The sequence below is a fragment of the Natator depressus genome, chromosome 3 (genome assembly GCF_965152275.1).
Source record: "Natator depressus isolate rNatDep1 chromosome 3, rNatDep2.hap1, whole genome shotgun sequence".
Classification (NCBI taxonomy): Eukaryota; Metazoa; Chordata; order Testudines; family Cheloniidae; genus Natator; species Natator depressus.
This window is the reverse complement of record NC_134236.1, coordinates 14338047-14365929: the sequence shown is the minus strand read 5'-3', so window position 1 is coordinate 14365929 and position 27883 is coordinate 14338047. Positions and strand designations below refer to the sequence as shown.

Sequence of the window (27883 nt, the reverse complement as noted above, 5' to 3'; positions counted from 1 at the left end):
ATATTACTTTCCACTGAATCAGAGCCATATTTTATTCTATTTACTACATGCAGACATGGTAAAATTGTTAGAGAAAACCTGATTCACACGTATTTCTGAGAATAAGAATGACTAGTTGAATCTGCTCTAATGTGGGGCTCAGTATTTGTTTTCAATAAAAATTTGCAGTGTTAGCCACTGTCATTTCCAATGTCTAGAGAAAATATACATTGTTTTGCTCGTGTTAAAAAAATCTGGTGAATTTTTCTTTGGAGCAACAACTTATAGGGGTGGCTTTTTTTTTTCCAGATGTGTGCCTTTTGCTGTCCCTGTGGAAATCCACCCCAATTTGGTCAAGTTATAAGCCTCTGAAAAATTGCAGTTTGCACATGCTTAGTAGAGATTTCAGGGATTTTAGCAGCTAAATTCTGCAAAAATTCCCTCCGCACAGGGCATGCTGAAGACAAGGGCTGAGCAGGGCTTTCCCTGCAATTACAGCTCCGAACTATTGCTGGGGGTGGCTTGGGGTGGTAGAGAGAACTGACAGCAGGAAGCCTGCTTCTCATGTGCCCAGACAGTGTGGAGAAGGAAGTGTCCTGATTCAAAAGTAGAGGGCCCAAGAGCCAGATCATGCATGAAAAGTTTGATTTCAGTGACTTTCCTCACATTACACAGGAACTCTGTGGCACAGGTAAGGATAGAATCCAACTGCATGAAACCTTAATTCTGGCATTTCCTAACTTGAGAGAGAGAGAATGAGAGAGTGTGTATATAAAAATTATAATCTAAACAGACAAGCAGGCAAAGAGTGGGAGAAAGGATGGGTTATCCCCCTTTTACAGATGGTGAATTAAGGAACAGAAAGATCAAAGCCCAGATTTTTAAAGGTACTTAGGCATTGCTGAGATCACCGTCACAACATCTAACTGACGGAAGAGCCTAAGTCCCATAGGCAGTTGATGGGATTTATACTCCTACGTGCCTAGATACCTTTTGAAAAAGATATTATATTTAGATTCCTAAATCAGTTAGGTATTGTGACTCTGAGTGCAGCAATGCTTAAATACTCAAAAAATCTGAGCCTAAGTGACTTGCCCCAAACCACCAACTGAATCTGTGGTGGAGCCAGGAATCAAACCCTGACCTCCTGAGTTCCCCTTGAGTGCCATCATCACAAAACTACCCTCCTGCATTGTTTAACATTTAATTCCTCAGAAATCAACACCTCCACTTACTTAATTCTGTGTTGCTGTTTGTTAATCTCTCTCTGGTACTAAGATGCAGAGAGCTGTATGTAATTGTCTAGGTGTGGTCTCACCAGCCAGGGATGATCACTTAGCTGCGTTTCTAAACTACCATTTTTCTACAGGACCAGAGCACCCTCTGTCTCAACCTCCTTTTCGCATTGTCCTTCTACAGGAAAGCACTCGTGTGCACAACAACTTAAAGATGCTTTTATCTGAAACATCCATGAAGGAAATCCTGGGTCTCTGATGAACCTGGCTTCCTCAATTTCCTGTTTGCAGCACAGCTGTCTGCATTGAATGGGTCTTGGGGACATTTTTGGGGAAATATTTGTCTACCTCTGTTCGAAGCCAGACTCCTTGAGTTAGAAAACAAGGATTTACACACACACACACACACACACACACACACACACAAAATCATAGTGGAAACAAAACGAATGAAAAGAAAACAAACCAATAAAGAACCTATCCTATCATAACATTTGAGGTTCTGGTCTTTGCTGGCTTTGGAGTGGGTTCAAAATAAATGAAGGAAATGTGCATTTCATTAAATGCTAATATTTGGAAGACAAGGGGGGGAAATGATGAAATGCTTCCAAATGCAGTCGCAAGGACACTGCACGCAAAAACAGATTCCCAGTTCTCCTTTATTTGTAATACTGCTACCTGGGAATTAATGCATGACATGGAAAGGAAGGAGGCAATTGCTATACACGTTTGTACCAAATTTTCCAGTGCCTTGCCTCATTTTTCAGCAGTTACAGTCAAATCTTTCTATAAGGACCAATTTGAGCAATCAGTGTTTTGATCTTTTGCCCAACCAGACACTGAATGTGGATCAAAGGAACAGCAAACTTCCCAAATCAGACGTGTGAGAGAAGCAAAATCTCTACCATATAAGGAAAAAATAGACCAGGGACCAGCAACCTTTGGGACACGGTCCGTCAGGGCAAGCCGCTGGTGGGCCGGGACGGTTTGTGTATCTGCAGCGTCCGCACGTTTGGCCGATCGCAGCTCCCACTGGCCGAAGTTCACCACTCCAGGCCAATGGGGGCTGCGAGAAGCGGCGCGGGTGGAGGCATGTGACCAAGGGATGGGATGGGACCAAGGGGTTTGGAGTGTGGGAGTTCCCGGCCAATGGGAGCTGCAGGGGTGGCACTTGGGGTGGGGGCAGTGTGCGGAGCCCCCTGGCTGCCCCTGCGCATAGGAGCAAGAGGCAGGACATGCCGCTGCTTCTGGGAGCCGCGCAGAGCTGCAGCACGCACGCATGGAGTGGTCCTTGACCCCGCTCCCTGGCTGCAGCACGGGAGCAAGGCAAGCCTCAGACCCTGCTTGGCAACCCTACTAGCACCCGTAGAGTAGAGATTGGCCTTAGAGTCTAATCACTCAGCCCACAGTCTCTACTCAGGCAAAATTCCCCTCTGACTTCAATGACACTTTGTCTTGAATAAAGACTGGGCAGAGTACACAGGATGATACCCTTAATGGGATCATCACATGCAAACACACATGCAAATGCAAAAAGATTCACCAGAACTGAAGTTCACAACACTCGAATAGGTTGTTTTTTAATGATCTAAATCATTATCTTTATGACAAACAGTCATTTCTGAGCTTCGGTTCAGCTAGTTAAACTCTTTGTTAAAATAGCCTCAAGTCAGTGAGCCCTGATTCTCATTTACGCTAAGGGCTTATCTACACATGGAGCTGAAGTTTTTCAGGAACAGCTGTAACTGGAAAAAACTCCATGTGTGGACACTCTTGGGCCATGTCTACACTACGGACACAATGGCAGCATAGCTCCAGTGCTGGCTGCTGTAAACCCACAGTGTAAAGGCGGACTAAAGCAACAAAAGGGCTTTTTCTGTCACTGTAGGAACTCCACCTCCCCAAATGATGGTAGCCAGGTTGACGGAAGCATTCTTCCATCGACTGGACTGTGTCTACACATGGCATTAGGTCAGCCTAGGAATGGCAACCAGGGGTGTGGATTTTTCACATCCCTGAGCGCCGGAGCTATGTCAACCTAAATTTTATGTGCAGACCAGGCCTAATTCTGGAATAAGAAAATCCACATATGGAGTTAATCGGGAATAGCTCTTCTGAACAGCAACATGTGTGGACAAGATTTAAGGCCCCTTTAGTGTAAAGTGGGACAAATTTACATTTACACACACTTGAAGGCCCTTTTACACTGGTAGAGCAGTAAACACGAATCAAGCTTGATGGAGTTGCAAAGTGATGTAAATCAGCACAGAATCTGGACCTGCATCTCTTTAGAAACAAAGCTTCTTTTAAACAAGTCATTCTTATTGATTAGCTGCTTCTGACCAGTATTATTTATTCTTTGTATTGCAGCAGCTCCCAGAGGCCTAACCTGAGATCAGGACCCTATTGTCTTAGATGCTGTCCAAATAGGTAGTGGGAGACAGTCTCTGCCCTGAAGAGGTCATACGCTAAGGACTGGAGTGGCACTTTATACAATCAGCCCAACTCAGGGGCAGGGCATCGTCACAAGAGCATGGGCAGCGACCCAATTGGGGCTCAGAGCTCATCCTCCCCTCTTTGCTCTATGGGGGAAATAAACTGCACCAGCCATTTCCCCAGCCAGCATACTGAGGTTGAAGGGTGGTAATGTGGAGCCACGGCTCTATTCACTTCTTACCCCTGGCTGTCCACCTTCACAGCGGGAGCAGCCAGGGCTAGCCCTAGACCAAATAGTGCCCCAGGCGAGAAGCATCTTTAGGACTCCCTTTCCATTTGTTAAACTTTCAAATATCGTATTTTTATTGCATTTGTAGCCTATTTCATGACTTTGATGCACTATGTGCATGCATGATTTACCCCTGTCATATAAGATGATAAATTTGCACGCTAGGATCTGTAAATCTGTATTTACCCATGCCATATACAAGCAAATACAAAAAAAATTGTTCCTCTAAGCTTATAGAAACTATTTAATTTTAAGAATAACTGAAATGTACTAACGTCAAGAAATTGAACTGTGCACCAACCTTGGGTGGACCAGTATTAAACAGTGTTACAGTAGGCACCAGCCTTAGAATGTTAACCCTAGTCCTTTAGCTCAAAAGGTCACTTTTCTCGCCTTCGCCCTGGCAAACTGAAGCACAGCGAAGGCATGGCTGACAACATTTTAGGAGGTTCAAGGAAAATGTAGTTCTCAAAAAGTCTGGAAGGTTCCATGAGATTCTACAAAGGTCCAGAACATTCTAGGAGGTTAGTGAAAAATGAATCCATATACAGAATACCTGAAATGTTTTACTTCAAACATCCTATTTTCCCTTTTCTCCCTAACAACAAAAACAGCACCCTGATCCCGGAGCCCCCCAGCCTAGCTGGTCAGTTGGCTCTCCTGCCCTAAATCCGGCCCTAGGAGCAGCAGCCTGGTGGTGGGCCATCTTCCCCCAACCTGCAGAGAGTCTGATGATATGTGGAGTCCATGCATATGTGGGGTCCCCATGTGGGGGTCCCCATATTCTTCCACATGGACACACTGCTGAGCATACAACTGCGTGCCTAATAACGTGTCTTTCAAATGTTACTATTTCAGGAAGAAGGAAAAAGCCCAGCATTGCTCTATCAGTCATTTCCAGCAAGCAGATCCTCTGATATCTTAAGTGTCATGGAGAAAGAAAGCAAAGGCCTGACCCTACAAATCTTCTATTCAGATTACTCTTATGGAAATCAATGTATGTAGAGACAGCTTGCAGTATCAGGCCTCAAACTGGTGAACTAGGCAACAAAATGCAGACAGCAGCCAAAGATCAATTGTATCCAATTAAGCTAAACTAATAAACATATGACATAGTCTTGCTGAGTTTGATATTCAGTGAAATTATAATAATAAAAGCCTGGGTGTACAAACCAATCACACAAATGAAAAGCCATTACTTCATCATAAAAACATTACCAGCACAACTGAAAGGACATGAGCTAAGCTCAAGTGATGTAACTTTCATAGCCTTGCCTTCAATTAACATGGCTGATGCAATGTACGAATGGCCCCCAAAGTAAAGGAAGGCGCTTGTCACTGCTCACCCCCCTTTTTTCTGTTTCAAACATATGCCAGGCTGGTAGGCCTCCATGCATTTTAATTACTTGGAAATTGGCCCTCCACATGTGAGAGCCCCAGGGCAGCTAGCCACAAGGGACTTTAGTTCTTTCTACTTTTACGAACTAATTTTTTAAATAAATATTAGGCCATGATTTGTTGCTAACTGGCATTTCCCCCCTCCATGTTCCTTCAAAGAGTTGTGACAACAAAAATATGTCCTCTTATTTTTGTTTTCCAGTTATTTTCTTGCATGTGAAATGCTGCTATCAATGGGTTGATTAAAAAATCAATCCACCACATGTCCTATCTCAGGAGACGTTAGCTGCTGGGTTACAACTTCTTATGGATTTTGGACCAAATTCTGATATCAGTTTCAGCAGTGTAAATCCAGAGTAGCTCTACTGACTTTACTGGACTCGCTCCGGATAGACACAGGTATAACTGAGATCAGGATCTGACCTGAAACATTTCTGAATTAACCAAGATCATTAGGGCTGATTGAAAATATCCTATCAAAACTATTTTTTCAACAGAAAATTGGAGTTTTGACTAAAATTTACATTTTCACAGGGTCTGCTTTCAGCGGAAAATTTCAGCTTTTCCTCAAAAAACTCAAAACCAAAACATTTTTGGCCATAAGCTTTTGAGTTTTTTCTTTTTTTCTTTTTTCCTTTTTAATGAAAACAAAAATTTCTCTGGAAAATGTTGACAAAAGTGATTTGCTTTCATTCTCAGCAAAATTTTCCATGGGACAAAAATCCCCTTCTTCCAAACAACTCTAAAGATTATGTGGAATTGAAGTGGATTAGTTAAACCATATTAAATCCCTGTGGGGAGCTGTTATTTGGAATTAAAGTGGCCTGAATTCGGTTTAGGGAAAGTCTACATTTAAAACACTGCACCGCTTTAGCACTTTAATGTAAGCCAATGGGAGAGAGCTCTCCTGTCAGCAAAGTTAATCCACCTCACCGAGAGGTGGAAGCTATGCTGGTGGGAGAAGCTCTCCCATTGGTTTAGCACTGTCTACACGTGGGGGGCGGGAAGGGGGAAAGAGAGGGATTAGGTCAATATAACTGTGGATTTTTCACACCCCTAAGTGATGTAGTTATACCGATATAGATCTGTAGTGTAGACCAGACCTGAGTTTAATTCACTTTGGAAGTGAACTAAACTATACCAAATTAAGGGCACTTTCATTCTAAATGAAGGTGTTCACACAGGAGTTTAAAGCGGTTTAACTAATCAACATCAAAGTGACACCTTTAGTTAATTTTAATTTTCCTGAATGTCACCGTGTAGACAAGCTCTCACAATGGGATCCTGCTGGATGCAGAGCTCTTTTGAAAACCTATATCCTATTGTGGGTGCTCTTTACTTGGGAATCTGGCTAACAGGGGGTGAACCAAAGCCCACTGAATTCGACAGAAAAAGTCTCATTGATGTCAATGGGCTCTGGATCAGGTCCACAGAGAAAGAGAGTGAGAGAGAGTGTGTTGGTGTTTATGCCTGCTTCTCTTTCATATGGAATTAATGGTGGTTTAATGGGGTATGAAAGGATGTTTTACTGGAAACAATAAGGAACAATTGTCTAGCTCACGTTTCATTTCACAGGTCATTATTGCATTAAGAAGTAAATCGACCAAGTCCGGTAAATAACAGTCTGTGTATTGCCGAGAGCTCCAAACCAACAATCTTAGTCACCAACTAATATCTTTGTCATTTTTAACCCTTGCAGGGATCTGCCAGAGGCTAAACAATTACAATCTTCACCCACCCCTAGCAGGTAAACATTATTCATTTGACTTCTCATCCCCTTTTCCTGCAAGCCCCATGAGGCTGGGGTTTTGCATTGTTGTTTTATTAGCCAACCTAGCCAACACCGTGCGTCTGGTGGCCTTGAAAAACAACACATATTTTAGAGACTGCTGCAGGCGTCTTTAAACCGGCTGCTTCCTCTGCAAAATTAATTGTTGCAAAGTGCACTGTTTCCCTTATAAAGCTCTGCAAACTAATAGTCAGCAGTTTGGATGGATTGTGGATATGCCTCAAAGATCTAGGGAAATTAATACAATTATGCTTTGAGATGCAGGTCACATTTGTATTATAATTGCAGGAACATAAGGATCTAGTTTCTCTTTGATGTCTGTGTGCAGCTCCCACAAATGCTTGAGAGGCAGCATGGCCTAGTGGATAGAGAGTCAGGATTGCTGAGGTCTATTCTTGGCTCTGCCACTGACCTGCCATGTGAGCGTGGCCAAGTCATTTCACCTCCCTGCCTCTGCTTCTCCTCCCACTCTTTGTCTTGTCTATTGAGATTGTAAGCTTTCTGGGGATGAGACTGCCATGTGTCCGCACAGTGCCTAGTAAAGGAGCCCTGATCTGGGTTGGGGTCTCTAGGTACTGCTGTGATTGAAATAATAATAAGACAACACTTGCAATAATAAAGACATGGCTGTTTGTAAGAGGGTTTGAGGACAGGTAAGGGGAACTACTCAAAGAGGTGAGGGGGAAGTTTCCAGATTAGGAGTCTCCCTCCACCCTGCTTCCCACCTGCTGCAAAACCTCCTCATCCCCACACACCACTTAAAACAGCCATGTAGACATTCTTGCTCAGGTTGGAGCCCAGGCTCTGAGACCCATACGTCTTGTCAGGCCAGGTAGGAACAAGCCCCATGAGCCTGAGTCAATTGATCCAGGCTCTAAGGTTTGCAGCCATGGTTTTTCGTTTGGTTGGGTTTTTTGTTTTTGTTTTTTTTGTTTGTTTTTTGCAGTGTAGTCATATCCTGAGTATGTGGGATCGGGGAGAGAATCTTTACAAACTAACTAATTACCCCTGTAGCTATTCTCTATCTTGTGTAGCGAGAGCCCCATCACCAGAATACTGGGGAAATTCCAGAAGACTGGAAGAAAGCTAATGTGTGCCAACTTTTAAAAAGAGTAAAGGTGATGACTCAAGTAGTCCCTAGGCCTGTCAACCTGACATTGATCCTGGGCAAGTTAACGGAGCATTTGACATGGGACTCAATTAATAATGAACGAGAGGAGGGTAATGTAACTAACACCAAACAACATGGGTTTATGGAAAACAGACTTTTTCAAACTAATTTGATATCTTCTTTGATAATTTTTTTACAAGTTTGGTTGATAAAGGTAATATTGTTGACATAATATACTTTGGCCCTGTCTACAATTACAAGCGTCCTGATACAGCTGTGCTGCTGTAAAAGCACTTGTGTAGCCGCATTATGCCAATGGGAAGAGCTCTTCCCTTGACATAATAAAACCAGCTCAATGAGGGGCGATAGCTAGGTCGGCGGGAGAACGTTTTCCGCCGACATACCACTGTGCATCACTCAGGGGCGTATTTTTTTCACCTCCCTGAGTGACAAAAGTTTTGCCAACATAAGCAGAAACCCCATGAATTAGCATCTATTGGGAGGGGAGCAGGAAGAGAAGAGAAAGGAGTATGATACATAGGCAGAGCTCTTCCCTTCTGTTTGTAGCCTCCCCTTAGCATGCAGACCCATGCTGACACTGTATGCCTCTGTCCCCATTTAATGGCTGGGCCACCTAACAAGGATTATTGTCCCATCTTAATGGAGCTGGTCCTATGGCTCAAGCAGTAGAGACTCCTGACTTTAGTCCCCAGGTTCCATGATCCACCAGGGCTGTTGTTAGACAAGCAAAAGCAATTCATCTCCCTTAGCTCACAATAGCAGGACACAGATATTTAAACCTTGTCCTCACTAGAGAACAAAGCGTACTAGCTATCAGTCATCTTCAAAGCTTGTTCTTAACATGAGTTCTGTTGGGATCTCAACCAGGGTTCTGTCAGAAATCATATGTTCATGACAATTACAGAAAACCATGGCAACCTTTCTGATCACAGCAGGTAAGTATTTTTTTAAGTAACTTTACAATTTCCCTTTAATTCTCTCCACTGCTATTTTCAGCACTGAAAAGCCACATCTTCCATGTGTCATTTGTTAAAACAAAAGGAAGTTTCTGTCTGGAAAAAAAAAACTGTGTTAGTGGAAAATACTCAAAATTTGGGGCTGATATTGTAGCTTTTTCAGTCCTTACAGATCCAGCAAACAGATGATTTTTCTCAAATTTAATACAGCTGCAGTATATGATCATGCATAGCCAGTATTTGTTTTGTATATTTGGAATATACTAAAAGAGCCACTGTCAGATTAAAAATAATATTTTTCAAACACAAAATATCTTCACCTGTGGCACAAACAACAAACCTGATTACTAACACTGAAAGATTAAAAAGAAGTTAACCGACGTTTGACAATTATGCTAATGTTTTACATTTCTCTCAGACTGGAGAACAAAAACAGAGTGGGTAGTTTCACTTTTGTTTATAAAAGTCAATTTCTCTGTCAGGTTCTCATGCATTAACACAATGCTACAATGTCTGGGTAGCACGCACTGCAGGGAAATGTCTATTTGTTTAATAAAAATACTGCCCTCATTAGATGTTTATTTAAATATAGAAACCCCTCCCCCAGTTTTTTTGGTTTGGTCTTAGATTTTGGGTAGCCGTATGTTTTCAGAAACTGGACTAGCAGCCCACTTTGAATCAAAATCCTGGCTCCAAATACCCATGAACGTCGGACTGTTTAAAATATAGAGGCTTGTCTACATGGCAAGTTACTGGGTGGCAAGCCAAGGTGTGAATCTGCAGCACACCTGCTCGTTGAGCAGTAACGTCCCAGGTCGAGACTGTACCTCATCCTGAAAATTATGGAATATAGTGTCCACGTGGGAGGTTATTCTGCAGCAAACTGGTGTGCTGTAAAAAGAAAAGGAGTACTTGTGGCACCTTAGAGACTAACCAATTTATTTGAGCATAAGCTTTCGTGAGTTACAGCTCACGAAAGCTTATGCTCAAATAAATTGGTTAGTCTCTAAGGTGACACAAGTCCTCCTTTTCTGTTTGCGAATACAGACTAACACGGCTGTTACTCTGAAACCTGTGGTGTGCTATAGATTCACACCTGCCTTGCCACACAATAACTCACCGTGTAGACATGGCCTGGATCTTAAGTTTGCATTTTAGTTCATTTTAAAGAACGCTAACACCCAAAGTAGCCTTGGGAAAATGGCCCCTACATTCAGAGATTTTGGACCCCAATCTTGCAAGCGGTTCAATGGAAAGTGAGTATTATTTTTTGAGAGGTTTATTATTTCAATAATTCCAGCAGTTTTAATTTTGTCATTTTTTGAGAGCAGGTTTATTATTTCAATAATTCCAGCAGTTTTAATTTTGTCCAAGTCAAAAATACTGAAGTAGAAGCCTTTCTTGGAATATGCAGGAATTTCTGTTTCTGGTTCTGGGAATCACAGAGCCATGTGAAAAAATAAAAATCAAACAAACATGTTTCCTGAACTTTTCTGAATCTCAAATGTAGTTTGGGTCTCATTCAGTTTGTAGTTTGCTTGTTCCTTATTTATTTAACACTTTTATTAATTTTCATTGCAAGTAACTCAAGCTATGTGCTATCTCTATCCTAACATCAAGTGGTTCATTCTACAGTGAGTCAAAATCTTTTAATTGAAGATTTTCTTCAACAAAACATGACTTTTTTAACGTCATTGAAATTTTTGCAAAATTTCCATTTTCTGCATTATTATTTTTTGATGATTTTAGGTTTTGAATGAAAACTCAAAAAAGCCCTACAAACATTTTTGATGGGAAACAAAAACAAAAACTAAACAGAAAATAAAAACACACTTTTTGACCGGCTCTAACTAATACAAGCTTACTTTTGAACTAGTCTGTGCAGGGCTCTATAGCTTTTAAACTAGGGGACTGGCTGTCAGGACTCCTGGTGTTTATGCAGGGATTCAATGCATGACCTTAGGCAAATCACAGCTTCTGTGCCTCATTCTGTACAATGGGTGTAAGAATACATGACTACCCCACAGGGATACTATAAATCCAACATGAATCAAAGTTTGTAAAATGTGTGGAGAATCTTTGAGGTTGTGCAAGGTTTTATTATTGCAATGTAGAAAACAAGTGTAATTTTTCTGAAGAAATTGATGGGGTTTATTAATGATGAGAAGAAAAAGGTAAAGAATAGCTGAAGCCCTTAAGGTCCTGATCGAGCAAATACTTACACACATGTGAGGGAGCTACTTAGGTGAGTAAAGTTACATCCATGTTTGTAGGATCAGGAGCTGAAACAGTTAAACTACTCGGAATATGCAAAGAAATTGCTCCCATGCAGCCATATGGATTTTTAAGCATCTCTTTACAAACCCAGCATGGAAGGCATTCTGGATACTCTGAATAATAAATAATAATAATTTAATGACATGGTGGCGGATTACTCTGCGTGCTGAATTTGGAGCCATGCTAAAGGGCAGAAATGAGGAACAGTAAGAGCTCCCTTTCGGATGTACAAAAGCACACCGAGGGCGGTCTCCTTCACTGCTCAGATGAGAACACTCAAAGGCACATATCCCGAAGATTCTAATATTTTCTGGGACTCCACTGAGCCTTTATGCTTTCATACCCTGACATCTGGAATGCTCCAAGTCTAATGTTTAACCATAAATATCTGCTGAGATTAAAGAGCCGTAGAGTAAGTTTCAATCTTTTGGGCCTATAATTGCTTGGGAAAAGAGAATGGTATTTTCCCCTCTAGCTAAAGAGAAAGAGAAAAAGACCTCTGCAAGCACAGATATTGGCAGACAAATTTTCTGACAACCATTTCCTTTCTCTGTTCCCCACCCCACCCCCTCATTTCTCCGTCTATAACACCATCTCACTGTCATTCCAAGGAGGAGAATGAAGAAAGTTTAAAAAAAAGTTTCTCAAGAGCTAGCCAAGAACATAAAGCCAAGAACAATTTTGAAGCCAGGCAGACAGCATACCCTGCTCACCACTGGTATTTGTTCTGTCATTCATCTTTGTGTCAGGTCGCTCTCACAGCCAGCAAGTGTGTGTTCACACTACTTTCATCAGTCTATTTTATTTCAAGTTCAAAAAGGCCCAGAGTGTGTCTTCAAATAACAAGAAGAAATAGAGCTAGAAGGATGGTCCAGTAGACAGGGTATTAGCCTGGGACTCGGGAAACCCACATTCAATTCCCTGCTCTGCCACAGACTTCCTGCATGACCATAGGCAAGTCACTTAGTCTCTCTGGGCCTCGGTGTCACATCTGTAAAAGGGAGCTAACAGCATTTCCCTACCTTACTGGGGTGTTATGAGGACAAATGGATTAAAGATTGGGAGGTGCCTAGATACGTTGGTAATGGAAGTCGTATAACTACCATGGATAGATGGCACTTTGGACACACACAATAATTAGATACACAAACTACATCGTGCCTGTTGTACAATCGCAAGACGTCTGTCGCAGAGCAGGGAACTGAATATAGGTCTTATGAATCCCAGGCTAGTGCCCTAGCTGTTTGACCACAGTTCCTTCTTCCTACATGTCAAATGGTGCTATGTAAGTTGAAGGTTTTGGTTAATGTCTGTGTACTATTTGTACATTATTAGCCAATGATACTGTTATTTATTGTTTCTATTAAGGCAGCGCCTAGAGCCTCGCCATGGATCAGGGCCCCGTTATGCTAGGTGCTGTAGAAACACAGAACAAAGAGATGGTTCCCATCCCAAAGATCTTATAGTCTGAGTGGATGCAACAAATGGGATGGGACAGCACAAGTAAACAATGAGATCCATGCCATGCCCTGCATTTCAAATATTTGAAGTTACTGAATGGATTAAATAAGAAATAGCATTAACCTCCCTTTGAGCCGTTCAATTGTATGTCTGATAAAGAGAACCCACCCACTCGGAGCCTATAGGGCTATTGCAGGAGGGGTGGGGGGAATATCTGGGTTGCATTCGTTGGGTCTCCTGACCTTGAAGGGTAAAGGAAGGGTATTTTGCCTTTAGCTTTCCTTTTACGGTGAGTAGGATCTTTGGGGCACATCAGGAACAAAGCTGCCTCCGGTCTCAGTTGCCTAGTAACCCAATGAGCTTTGCAATCACTAAGTGACTGTGCTCCCTGATTGGTCAGAAGAGCCAACAGACCATCATTTAAGCCCTGCAGCAACAGCACCACTGTGGCTGCTCAATGCAGTCCAGGCCTGCAGATGCACCAGACATGTTTCCTGTCCAGTCCTTGCTCCACCCCTTGCCAGCTCTGCTCCAGCCCTACAGCCTGCCTGCCTTTGAACTCCTGACTCCTAGTTCTGACCACTGGCTTGTCTCCAGTTCTGCCATCTGATTCTGTTCCGACCACTATTCCAGACTCCAGCTCTGACCACTAGGTCGTACCACCTGCATCTCAGTGTGTGACAGGCAAAGGCTGGGGCCAACATCTTCAAACTGGACACCTCAAATTGGAAGGTTCTGAAAAATTATGGCTGAAGGAGAAATTCAGAGGATGCAGAGGGCTAGCAAAGGTGTGTGCCACACTGCATGTGGGAAAGCACATATCCCTAAGCTGAGAGTGGGAGGGATGCTGCATATTACCTGATGATGCTAGCTCCTCTGGTTTGTGCTTTGAGCTGTAAACATAGGGTTAAAAGCTTCAGGGGAGCAGTATGGGCTGAAAGCCACTGGAGGTGAGCAGAATAACTGGGTGTTAGTTAAGTAACAGGTGAATATTAGTAGGAGGCACAGGGGGTGGTGATTAACTGAACAGTGTTAACTGCTGAGCTCTGCAATCTGGAATCAAGAGAGATAGAATTCCAAGAGCCAAATTCTATTCTTGGTTACACAAGCATAAATCTGGAATAACCCCATTTACTTCAGTGGAATCAATCCATCCTTATACTAGTATAACTGAGGTAGCATTTGGCCCAATGGGAGTTTTGTGGCCATGACCAAGGTCTGGATTTGACCGTAACTGTCTCATGTAGAAGCCTCCATTACATTGTCCAAAGTATTCTGTGTTACAGAGAACTATTAATTCACCTCCAAATGAACCTGTGCCTTTCTAAATGTCAGCCTGAAGACAAAGGGAATTGCAGTTTTGAAAGAGAAAGACTCAGGAATTAGGACTGGAATTGTGAAGGGAAAAAAAATGCCACTCACATTTGGACAGTGAGAAGAAAACACCACAATTCTGTTCACGCCTGGGAGGCAGGCAGCATTTACCATATGTTGTCAACTTCATTACATAAGGAGACAAACCCCGTGGAGGGCAGGTTGCACCATTAGTGCAGTGGGGTTTCCTGGCATTTATAACTACTATGTGCCTGAGTGTCTTTAAAAATGGTACAAATCTTAAAACTATGGGAACTATGTGCACACGCATGCTTTAATAAGCTGGTGCTAAATGGCAATAGATGCAGCAGCGTCTACTGAGAGATTAGCATTGGCTTGTGATTCATAACCAGGGCAGAGAAAGTGGGGTGGGGGAAGAGCATGTTTATGCCTAGACAATGTATTAATCAGCCTTCTAAGCAGCCAGTGAGGGAGGGATCCTTAGAGGAAAGCCTTTACTGGGTACACATTAGACATTTTGTTTAAAGATTAAAGTTCTTCTTGTGTTTAATCAGTTTTAGAGCAGGACAGAAAATGGGATTAATTACAGTCCCTCGCACGAGCCTCCCATACTGCCGGAGTCACAAATGATGCGACTTTTCTGCAAAATGGCTGCCATCAGCAGCAGGCTCGGGAAATGCTCATTGTAATTAAAGAGTTTATTTGGAATCACAGAGCAGAGTTTTAATCAGGATGAGAATGGAGCCTTGCTGTGTGAACTTTCAGAACGTGGTTACTGAGCAAGATGGGTCTTTTTAAACAAGAGAAAGTGCTCTCTAAACTGCTGGCCTGGATTTTCAGCCGGATACTCTCCTCAGCAGGAAATGAATAAAAATCCTCACTGGGACAATTATTATTATTATTTTGCACTCTCATTCAAGGATCCCAAAGTACTTTGCAGATGGGTAATATAATCACCCTTGTTTTACAGAGAGATCCGTTAAAGCACAGAGGGGCAAGTGCCTCACCCCGCAGAGGGTCAGACTCCCAAGCCCTTCCTTTGATCAATATATAAAGCAGCCTCCTTTAACGAAAAGTGCTGTGGAATCTAAGCCCACAAGGTGTTCAGGATCCCAGAGGATGACAACCCACCGGTATATCTCTGGTGGGTATACTGGTTAGTCTGGTATAGACTGGTTAGTCAATGCACTACCCAAGGTTTAGCAAGTGTTTTCAGATACTGCACAATCTTCATGTGCTGCTTACCAGCATGCAGACAGGACTCTGTCCATTCAAACTCAGACTTTGGGAAAACTGACACGGGTGGCTGTAGGCCCAGGGCACTTCCATCCAGATCCTTGAAGAGAGCCTTTCTTGAGCCTTCACATCTCATCTCAAGATATGCAAAGTCCTTGGATCCATTGCTGCTGATGGAGAGGAAAAGGAGTATTATTGCTGGGAAGACAGCAAGAGAAATCACATTGTACTGGCCTTCTGAAGTTATTTTCATCACTGGAAAATGCATTTTTTTTACATACACAAATTACCACAACGTTCATGTGAATTAATCTGCTTGTTAAAAAAGGGCGAAAAGGGAAATAAGGAATAACTGGTGAAATCTGATGACATCGAGCGGGTCTGACTTGCTCTGTCACCATGAAATTCTGCAGCAAAGTTTGTTTTCATCAGGGATGAGACAATCCACAAAAATGAGATCTGGATCCCAATCTCCCAAATGCTGGCAGTGATCAGACTCAGAAGCCTGCTTCTGCCCTCTAGGATATAGCTCATTCCCATTCACCTCTCTGTGGGAGGGGCAATAGCCCCTCAGGGGTTTGGCTCAGTTCATTGGACATAAAGACTAGCGACAACATTTGTATCCAGATCCAAGCATCCTCATAAATCTCAGGGATATTCTGATTTTGCTTCATCAAACAGTTCAACACTGCGGAGAACCATAGTGCCTCAGGAGCCACTCATCAGTATCCACAGGCTTGTAACGCCTGTATCATTCGTAGCAGGATGAAAATGGCTATGCCACGCAGTTCTAGCTACAGACCAAGAAATGCCCAGATCTTTTTACCTGTAGGTTCAGCTCTTCAGAACTGAATTAAACCATGCTTACATACATACATAAAGGTGACAGAATTCTACGGTAATGGCTCCAAACTAGAGTTTGGAGAGACTAACAAAAACTGAGAGTAGGCCCAAGCTGGTTTTGGATGTCCTTATGAAATGAATCCCAGCAAACTTGGGCTGAGTTTCAGGAGAGCGTGGGCCAAGCTTTGAGCGCACCTGTTGTTGGGAGGAAATCTTACGAAGGATAATGGCTCAAGAAGGAGCCAGGGAAATCCTGGTAGCTGGTGTGTGTGCCACTAGATAGCATCTTTTGGAGTACTTACTGCAGGGACATACAGCAGGAAAGGCAGGAAACTGATCACTAGGTCTGGAACTCTGAGTAGCCACACCCTTCCCATTATAAATGGCGGAGTGCAGAGTGTCATGGATTCTAATACCGCTCATCTCTATTATTGATATTTATTATTTGTGTTACTATTGTGCCCAGGAGCCCTAGTCATGGATTTCATTGTGCTAGCTGCTGTACAAACACAAAACAAAAACACGGTCCCTGCCCCAAGAGGCTTATAATCTTAGTATAAGACAAGAGACAACAGATGGATGCGGACAGATGGAAGAGCACAAGGAAACAATGCTCTGCAATCTGTCTGATTTCTTGATTTCTGTGGCACTCCCTTACGCAAAGCCCATTGATTGGTGTTTTGAACAGGGAGAACTGATCAGAGTCTTAATAGGGCAGAGAAACAGTTGGATCAAAGCTCCACTCTGCACAGCTCAAGAGAGATGGGGAATGAAGATCCCTGGGGCTGGTTCAGCCCTGGCATATCTTAGCACAAACATCATTCCAGCTTGTTACTGCCACCAATGGGCATTTATTCTGGCTGATGATCACCACAGCGCAACGTGCTCTCGCCATGCCCTGTCCTGCCTCCTACTCAAGGGTAGCTTTATGGCTCTTTTGCAAGGCAGAAGCAGCTCAATGAGGCCATAGAATGGGCCACAAATTGACCCACAGGTTTTAAAAGCGTCGGTTTAATAAATGTTTGCAGGTGATCCAGGAGCAACAGTAAAAGTCTGAACCTTACCCACAGGTTTAGCAGGATGCTCAGAAATCACTTTGTACTCTGTAAAAAGAAAAGGAGTACTTGTGGCACCTTAGAGACTAACCAATTTATTTGAGCATAAGCTTTCGTGAGCTACAGCTCACTTCATCGGATGCATACTGTGGAAAGTATGTGGAAAGTACATACTGTAGCTCACGAAACTTATGCTCAAATAAACTGGTTAGTCTCTAAGGTGCCACAAATACTCCTTTTCTTTTTTGCGAATACAGACTAACACGGCTGTTACTCTGAAACCTTCGTACTCTGTATGTCCATCGACCCATGTTTGATAACCATCCGCTTTTGCAATGCATTGTGTGCGCAGCCAGTCACAAACAGCGTTCTACTGTGGACTGGATTCAATAGTTACATATAATGGGAACTGACAAGCTGGACAGGTCACAGAAATCCACACACAAACTAATGCCCAGAGCAAGCAAAAAAAAAAAAAAAAAAAAAAAGCACTGGCAGCCCGCTTGAGGGGCTCTGGATTGGAGCAGCGTGGAACACCTCTGATTGGTTTTGACTGGCAATTGGGGTTCACGTTGGGCTTCAGTGTTGCAGCAAAGCTTTCGTGACAATGCCTGTGTACTCCGGTAGCCAGCTGTACAAATAAATAAACCAGCCCACATTTCCCATGGACTCTGCATGTTTGAACTGCTGAAACCTAACGTTACAGAGAAGTGCTCCTTCTTCCTGATCTCTCTGTTACTATGCTCAGCAGATATGCTCTCTGGGCATGAGTTAGACTGGCACACATCTGACATCTCACAGTTTGCCTGGTTCAACTCAGCGCTGCTGATGTGATCTCACAGGCAAAAATCAAACTCATTTTCCCATACAAAAAGGACACTTTAGCCACCTCAGGGCTTTTTGCTGGAGCTCCTGACATGTCCTGAGGCCTGGGGTTGAGGAGTCAGCTATGTAGACAGAAAATAAAGACACTGACTACCTGAAGCTACTTTTGTTACACGGATGCTAGCAATAGGAGAACTCCAGAAGGCTTCATTTGGAGAAACATCTAATGAACAATCCAAACTCTACGTCTTCAAATTTCAATAGGGAAAAACAACCATGTGAAAGGTCCAGGCTCTTCCATGTCTAGTCCCAGACAGAAACTGTATAAAGAGCAGACGGACAGATAGACCAAAAAAAAAATAGTTGTATCCAAAATTTTGATTTCAACCCACTGTAGAAATTAGGTTATTTTAGAACACTCAGATCTGCACCTGAGTTCAGGTTCTGAAAACCCTACATCTCCTAAGTCCGGAGGTACTGAATCTAGGTTTTGGGTTAGGCCCATCTTTAGCTTAAATTCTCATCCCATCACTCCTAATGAAAGAATGAATCTCTTTGAAGATAGATGTAACCAGTAATAGAAAGTGTAGATTTTGTAGTGAGGTATAGATAGATAAAGATATGACGAGTCATGTAATTAGTACTGCATATTCACTATAAACCTGGAGGGACGGGACTACTTATTAAGAACAAAGCACACTACCTTGTTTCCAATGTATGAAAGTAGAACTTATTCTGCTCATGGACATGTGACATCCTTGTCCTCTCTGCTGTGATTGGGTACATTATGCCCACACTGTCAGGATTTGACATGATGCAGACATCTCTGTCGTCACTATAGCAACTCTTCATAAAACCAGTAAAGGTGACTTCTGACAAAGATAAAAACACATCACACTGGGAGAGGCAGGGTGAATTTTCTTCAGGGATGGGAATCTGAGGCATGCATCGGAAGGCCTTGTTTATATTAGAAATGTTGCTCTGGAGTAAGTAAACCAGTTTAAAATCAGTGTACTTACATCAGTGCAACTCCTTATGTAAATAAGTTTAAATCTTGCATAAACTAAATCAACAGAACTACAGTTTAACCAAGCTTAAGAGTGTCTACATGAGAGGTTTGCGCTGGTGTCACTAGACCAACTTTAAATTGATTTAGTTGCACTGGGGCAACTTTTCTAATATACACACAGCCCGGCCGTGGCTCTGCCATGGACCTGATGTGTGAACTGAAGCAAGTCACTTCATCTCTCTGTACTCAGTCAGTATCCCGCTCTCTGTTGAACTTGCCTACTACATGGAGTGGTCAGGCGTATTACTTAACTCATGTCTGTAGAGTACCTTGAATGTGTAAAGGGCTATTTTGAATAAAAACAAGAAGTGCATTTAAAAAATGTATTTACAAAAATGTATTACAAAAATGTGGTTTCTCTCTTCTTTTTAAGTGAGTTTTAATGCCCATGAAAGTGAAAGACTAAATCAGAGCCAGGATTAATGAAGACGGGAAGGTAGTCACCCCTACCAACTCCAATAAAACATTTCAACCCTGACCTGGAAGAAAGTCTGGTCCTGTGGTTAACATGTGACTGGAAAGACCTACGTTCAAGTCCCTCCACTATCACAGACTTTCTGTGTGACCTTGGGCAAGTCAATTAGTCTCTCTGTGCCTCATTTCCCCACCTCTAAATGAGGATAACAGTTCCTAATAATCCCTCCCTCACAGGGGTGTTGTCAGGTTAAAGACTGTGAAAGGCTTAAATACTATGATAATGGGGGTGACATAAGCACCAAAGCTGGACAGATCTGAAACATATCCAGCTGCTACAGTAGTGCAAATAATAAAATATCATTTGGCATGTCCATTGCATTTAAACCAAGGACTCAAGGAAAGAAAGGGCGTAATAGTCTATAACAAGGGTTTTACAGCCTTCCTCTAAAGTCATTTGTTATTATTATTATTATTTATTATAACAACAATGGGCCTACATTTATCAGCTTTCATTAAAAAGGATCACAAAGCACTGCAAACTTTGAACATAGTAAACTAATTTTATAAAACCCTTCACTGACTTGGCATCCTTATCTACAAAAAGAACAGGGGTACTTGTGGCACCTTAGAGACTAACAAATTAATTTGAGCATAAGCTTTTGTGGGCTACATCCTTATCTAGACATAGATATCAATATATCAGACAGATGGATCAAATTGAGAAATCATTTCACCCAGCACTGAAATACAGATTTCTTTGGGGTGGAATGTGGAAGATTTTTAATAGCATATGGCAACACTGCACAACAGTTTGACCAGGAATTGCAGAATACCAGGTGATATCCTGGCTGCACTGAAGTCAATAGGAGTTTTGCTATTGATTTCAATGGGGTCAGGATTTCGCCCATTTTAACCATTTCAGATTGCCTGGGAGGGTGGATTTTAAGTAGGCAGAATGTAATTACCCGAGATGGGTTTTCACTGGGACACTGGGGTTAATGCAAAAGGAAGACCAACCTTGTAGCTTCATGATTCCTGATACTGCTGCATAATTTCTTATTTTGTGCCATGGATTATCAGGCCACTGGCTTGGTTCAGAGGTAAATGAAGGCCACAGAATCCCAATGCGACCTCTCTGAGGGTAATATGGAGCTCGATCCCTGAAAGTCAAATTAGCTGAAAGGGGCATGATCCTGTCTTTAATGCAGTCAAAAGTTGAGCTTGTTGCAATAATCACAGAGTTTCTAAATTCTATGTATTTTTTTCCCAAACGATGCTGCTTATCAGATGGGCTGTACACCACCGGCAGAACACCCACAGCATTGTCTACTAGCATCATATTGTCCATCACTACATTGCTTTCGAGCTGGAACATGACACCATAGTCGTAATTCTTGTAGGACAGAAAACCAGTGATTTTGGTGCAGCTTTGAAACCCATCTCCTCTGTATAAATGAACACCATGAAGGCTTGAATGAGCCACATTTTCAGCACAATACTCTCCAGCTAGGAGGCATTCTTGACCTCTGATGTGGAAAGCTATACGCTCCGAACCTGCCACAACATTGCCAAGCAGGTAAGAGCCATCTGTTTTGTTCACTTTGATGCCAGCAACCCAGTTTGGTAACCCCTCTGGCTGCTTGCTGAGAATGATAAGGTTCCTGATGAGAGAATGGGTTTGGCCTTCCAAGTCAATGCCAGGGCCAACCGTATTGAACACCACATTGTCACGCAATGAGATTCCACTGCTTGTCACTGCTTGAATGCCACTCCCACAGCTATGGTGAATGCTGGAAGAGATAATTGCGGATCCCAAAGATACGTTACTGAAGCCAATAGCAGGAAGCTGCGATGATCCAAAGTTCAGAATTTCAATGTTTGAGAGCCAAAGGTCACCTAGAATGTGGTAAACGAAGTGAGATGAAAGGGTGATTACAGGCAGATTGGCTTGTATGACCCCCTTTGTCAATAAGAAAATTAATATAATACCAAAACCAGGCATGTGTTTGCAAAACAAGAACAAGTGCTATTAAAATCTGAATGTTTTAAACTTATTTTTTACTGTTAATGTTTCTTATTTGCTGAGCACTCATTATGTGCTCTACATTGTACAACCCATAAAAGAAGTTACAACCCCTTCTCCTGAAAGCATCCTGATCTGGACTGGACAGGATATTTGCGATGGACCGATATGAATGGGACTGAGTGGGTGAGTTTCAACTACCTTCAAATTCCATTCCACTGGTATTTCTGAAGCGTCCCACCAGAAGCCTCCCAGAGCAAGCCGTGTCGGACTTAATCTGTATGTTGCGTGTTAGGAGCCCAACCTCAGCAGCCAACGGAACACGTATGCCATCTTCTAGGCTATGGGAACACCCTGTGGCATTTCAAGGAGGGAAAACAGGATGAATGTCTAGGATGTTTCAGTAACCAACCCTTTCGGGATGTCTCATCTGACAACTGATGTGTGGCTTCCTCTCAGAAGTTGCACTGCCTTTCAGGTTTGATTTTCCTCAGGGGCTCTCTGCAAGGACCAACAAAGAAAACCGGCTGCCTGCTTGCCCCTATTTGGGATGAGAGTGTATTTTACCAACATCCTTTTGTTCCCAGTAAAGGCGAGTGCTAAACCTGTTCACTGGGACCACCACATGCCAAACTGATGGACAGATTCCAACTCTGTTTTCTTGAATTATATCAGCTGGAGACATCATACCTTAGTATGTGCACTAAAGAACTGATCTCTTTCCTGGGGCTATGAATTTACATAGTGATCAGCCTGGTGATGATGTTAAAAAACAATTTACTATAAAAACCTTGTACTGAGATTGCATGTACAACACAATGCTCTAAGAACAGTCTTTCTAAGGAGGAAATTCACACCAATAGAAAAGGTCCACATAAGGCCCTAAACAATGCTTAATTTCCACTCAAATCCTTAATACAAGGTTTAAATAGAGTATAGTCTTTGTTTCTGTTGGGTGATATTCCCCCCAGTGCAGAAGACCTGCTCAATCTTCTTACGCAGGCAAACTTCCTTTGACTTATAATTAGCAATTTCAATGATGGTTTCATGGAACCTTAATTGCTTACTGCAGCAAAACTCAAAGGATGAAAGTCAATGACAAAACTCCCACCTACTTCTGTAGAGACAGCCACCTGAAGTGGCTTCAGTGTCACTTCTCCTAGTGTAAGGATTGCAGCATCAAGCCCACAAGCGGAGGTTCACTATAAATGAAACATGCGGCAATGCATTGAAACAATGGGGTCTTTTATTCTATCCAGCCAAAAGTGAAGTTTGGCTCTGCACGGGTTAACTACAAACGAGTTCCATGGTTCATTATCCTTTTTCTTCATCCTCCCTTCAATACTCTGTAATTCTAAACTGGATGAAGATTTTTGTGTGACACCAGAGGTGCTATCATTGACAGTATTTAGTGCACATTCATTGGAAAGTTTGTGTCAAATTATGGAAGTATAAAACTCGGAGGAGGCCCCCACTGGCAAAATATTTGTCAGGGGGCAGTGGTTGTTGCTACCAGGGAATGGGCCATTTCCAAGGGATATCCTGATACTGAAGTAGAAGTATATAAAAGATCAATCTTCAGAATTGTGCATGGGTTGGCCTCCCTATGAAACTAACTGAGATCCACCAAACACTAGACAGGAAAACACTAGACAGGAAAAAGTTAACCTGATGTCAGAGATTTTTGATCACCGATGAACGGATGGCAAACTAGAGATGAAAGTCTCGGTATTTATTTATTTATATTTCTTTTGAAAGCACTTATGTGGCTGAAGAAATCTTAAAATGCCCAAATAATAAGCATTATAATAAAAAGATCTGGCCACCTACTAAGATAAATCATAGCTATCTAAACTCCATCTTATCACAAAAAACTACCCTCATCCAACCACCCCATGATCCTCACACCCATCCCTTCCTGAAAAGTGAGACAAAAGAGATGAGTAGGAAAGATATAAGGAGGGCCAAATCGCACCTGGAGCTGCAGCTAGCAAGAGATGTCAAGAGTAACAAGAAGGGTTTCTTCAGGTATGTTGGCAACAAGAAGAAAGCCAAGGAAAGTGTGGGCCCCTTACTGAATGAGGGAGGCAACCTAGTGACAGAGGATGTGGAAAAAGCTAATGTACTCAATGCTTTTTTTGCCTCTGTTTTCACTAACAAGGTCAGCTCCCAGACTGCTGCGCTGGGCATCACAGAATGGGGAAGAGATGGCCAGCCCTCTGTGGAGATAGAGGTGGTTAGGGACTATTTAGAAAAGCTGGACGTGCACAAGTCCATGGGGCCGGACGAGTTACATCCGAGAGTGCTGAAGGAATTGGCGGCTGTGATTGCAGAGCCCTTGGCCATTATCTTTGAAAACTCGTGGCGAACGGGGGAAGTCCCGGATGACTGGAAAAAGGCTAATGTAGTGCCAATCTTTAAAAAAGGGAAGAAGGAGGATCCTGGGAACTACAGGCCGGTCAGCCTCACCTCAGTCCCTGGAAAAATCATGGAGCAGGTCCTCAAAGAATCAATCCTGAAGCACTTACATGAGAGGAAAGTGATCAGGAACAGTCAGCATGGATTCACCAAGGGAAGGTCATGCCTGACTAATCTAATCGCCTTTTATGATGAGATTACTGGTTCTGTGGATGAAGGGAAAGCAGTGGATGTATTGTTTCTTGACTTTAGCAAAGCTTTTGACACGGTCTCCCACAGTATTCTTGTCAGCAAGTTAAAGAAGTATGGGCTGGATGAATGCACTATAAGGTGGGTAGAAAGCTGGCTAGATTGTCGGGCTCAACGGGTAGTGATAAATGGCTCCATGTCTAGTTGGCAGCCGGTGTCAAGTGGAGTGCCCCAGGGGTCGGTCCTGGGGCCGGTTTTGTTCAATATCTTCATAAATGATCTGGAGGATGGTGTGGATTGCACTCTCAGCAAATTTGCAGATGATACTAAACTGGGAGGAGTGGTAGATACGCTGGAGGGGAGGGATAGGATACAGAAGGACCTAGACAAATTGGAGGATTGGGCCAAAAGAAATCTGATGAGGTTCAATAAGGATAAGTGCAGGGTCCTGCACTTAGGATGGAAGAATCCAATGCACCGCTACAGACTAGGGACCGAATGGCTAGGCAGCAGTTCTGCGGAAAAGGACCTAGGGGTGACAGTGGACGAGAAGCTGGATATGAGTCAACAGTGTGCCCTTGTTGCCAAGAAGGCCAATGGCATTTTGGGATGTATAAGTAGGGGCAGAGCCAGCAGATCGAGGGATGTGATCGTTCCCCTCTATTCGACACTGGTGAGGCCTCATCTGGAGTACTGTGTCCAGTTTTGGGCCCCACACTACAAGAAGGATGTGGATAAATTGGAGAGAGTCCAGCGAAGGGCAACAAAAATGATTAGGGGTCTAGAGCACATGACTTATGAGGAGAGGCTGAGGGAGCTGGGATTGTTTAGTCTGCAGAAGAGAAGAATGAGGGGGGATTTGATAGCTGCTTTCAACTACCTGAAAGGGGGTTCCAAAGAGGATGGCTCTAGACTGTTCTCAATGGTAGCAGATGACAGAACGAGGAGTAATGGTCTCAAGTTGCAATGGGGGAGGTTTAGATTGGATATTAGGAAAAACTTTTTCACTAAGAGGGTGGTGAAACACTGGAATGCGTTACCTAGGGAGGTGGTAGAATCTCCTTCCTTAGAGGTTTTTAAGGTCAGGCTTGACAAAGCCCTGGCTGGGATGATTTAACTGGGAATTGGTCCTGCTTCGAGCAGGGGGTTGGACTAGATGACCTTCTGGGGTCCCTTCCAACCCTGATATTCTATGATTCTATGAGTCTTTCTTTGGGCAAACAGTAAATCCAAGCTCTGCTGAACCAAGGCAGTGAATGGCTCCAAGTCAAGCATAAGTCACTCAGGGCTTGTCTACACTACCCACCGGATTGGAGGGCAGCGGGGGTCGATTTATCGCATCTAGTATAGATGCGATAAATCGACCGCTGAGCTCTCTCCCGTTGACTCCAGTACTCCACCGGAACAAGAAGCGCAAGGGGAGTTGACGGGAGAGTGCCAGCTGTCGACTTACCGCAGTGAAGACACCGTGGTGAGTAGATCTAAGTACATCGACTTCAGCTATGCTATTCACATAGCTGAAGTTGCGTATCTTAGATCAACCCTGCGCGGTAGTGTAGACAAGCCCTCAGAATGCCTTGGTATCACACATAGAAAGAATTTCCTATCTATCTATGCCACTATATTTATTTAGTTATTCATTCTTTCTTACTTCTGACACTAACCCCTTATTGCCAAACAATACTTAGATATTGCTGCAATGCTCAGGATGAAGATGGATGTAGATATAATGCTACAGGTTTCCCTGGAAACATTCACAAATAGTTCTGATCCATTTCATTTATTATTGACTTGAATGGAAGTTAGCCTGAGTAAGGACTAAGTAAAAACCAAGGGCCCAGATTTGCAAATACTTATTGCCAGGCATAAAACTTACTACTAGGAGGAGTCCCATTGACTTTATTATCAGTGGGCCAAATCTTGAGATCCTTATGATCTTGATTTTAAATAGCATCTATACAAATATACTATAAAATGCTTTATAGAATTAATAATATGAGTAGGTTGTATGTTATAACAAAATGACATATAAGTAAACTATGAACAATACATTTCTCTCTGAAGGTAGATACACATTTTACATATGTGTATATATATAACATATACGTGTCTTTTGTAAACATTCTAGAACTGATCTAAATTTTTCAAGGTTTGAAATTTAATTTCAAATTTTTTTTTAAATGAAGTTTTTGTGAAATGTTCACCCTGTTTTTAAACTAACTACAGTGGTGGTCCAAATTTCCTGTCATTTCAAATAAAAGAAATCAACATATTTTCCCCTTAAAACCACAGGTTTTTTTCTATTTTTATTTCAACCATCTCTATTACACATACACCCAAAGAACCTGGGATTTTCAAAAACAGTCATTATTGGCCTAATTCTGCTCCCACTGAAGTTAATGGTAAAACTCCCCAAGCTGAGCAGTTTTGAACTTCCCACCTGCTACATAAGGCAAGCATGAAGCAGCATGTAGAGAAAGAAATGAAGATGCATGAAGAAGGGAGTGGGGGTCGGGAATGTAGGTTCACAGGGAGATCTAAAATGGGCAGTTAAGGCAAAGCCATGCAGAAAGTCTGGGCCAGATGTCACGGCTGCAGAAGCAAAGGCTCTCACGCCATGAGTAGTAAGAATGTGGAGAAGGATAAAGGGGAGGCAGGTTATATATAACAGATTTCTTACCAATATGCCTGTGGAGGAGACGTTCCTGGAATCTTATGCTGTGACCATTTATTTCTTCAAGTGTGACTACCTCAGCTTGGTGAGCATCATAGGAGGAAGAACTGATGACAATGTTTCCACCAGGACTCCAGTCCACTTCATCCTCCACCCAAATCCTGTAACCCCACAAAAGTTAAGTGACATCCTGTTTAAGCTATGAGAAAGACTATGTTCGTGGAATTCCTGAAAGAGATCAATAATCTTGTCACGGCAAAACTAGCAAAGAATACCCAGTGAGCTACATAAACCCACCTCCTTTAATGTGTGAACATATACATTTCTAAGAAGTTTGATAAGTGGACTACAGAAAGTCAGATGAGAAACATAGCCTGCATTAGCCATCATCTCAGCCATTAATCTGCTGAAATACTGAGCTAGACAGCTAGGCTTTCATTTTCTCTCATCTTAACTAATTAAGAAATTCCTCCTTTTAATTGTCAGCTCTTCTCTGACTCATTGCTGACTCATGGTTGGAAATTGAAATACAGCCTAGAGTACTCAGAAACCTACTGTAACTCAGTTTATTCAATATAAAAACCCTTCCCCTAGCTTAAAGTTCTTCCATTGACTTGCCCATCTCCTGTATCTAATCTAATCTTATTTCTTCCTGGCTATCTAGGTTCTTATTAGAACTGCTCAAAAATTTTATATGAAAAAGTCATTTTTTGACAGAAAATGGCTTTTTTGTTGAAATGGGAATGTCTTTTGGGGTTTTATCTACCTTAGGTATTTACAGGGCCCCATTACCATAGTATCTGACAGCGTCATAAACTTTACTGTGACAACCCTGTGAGGTATAGAA

General features: G+C 42.5%; 1 protein-coding gene across 1 annotated transcript in view; it reads right to left on the bottom strand.

Annotated features, from left to right (window-relative positions):
* PKHD1 (PKHD1 ciliary IPT domain containing fibrocystin/polyductin) overlaps nucleotides 1-27883 on the bottom strand; it is a 369527-nt gene that overhangs the window by 75152 nt on the left and 266492 nt on the right. Inside the window, exons 55-59 of the mRNA XM_074947443.1 lie at nucleotides 27043-27197; nucleotides 21957-22109; nucleotides 20750-21628; nucleotides 18950-19118; nucleotides 15533-15693 (exon numbers count right to left, since the gene is read on the bottom strand). Of these exons, the coding sequence (XP_074803544.1) occupies nucleotides 15533-15693; nucleotides 18950-19118; nucleotides 20750-21628; nucleotides 21957-22109; nucleotides 27043-27197 (1517 nt within the window). The remainder of the gene's footprint in view (nucleotides 1-15532; nucleotides 15694-18949; nucleotides 19119-20749; nucleotides 21629-21956; nucleotides 22110-27042; nucleotides 27198-27883) is intronic.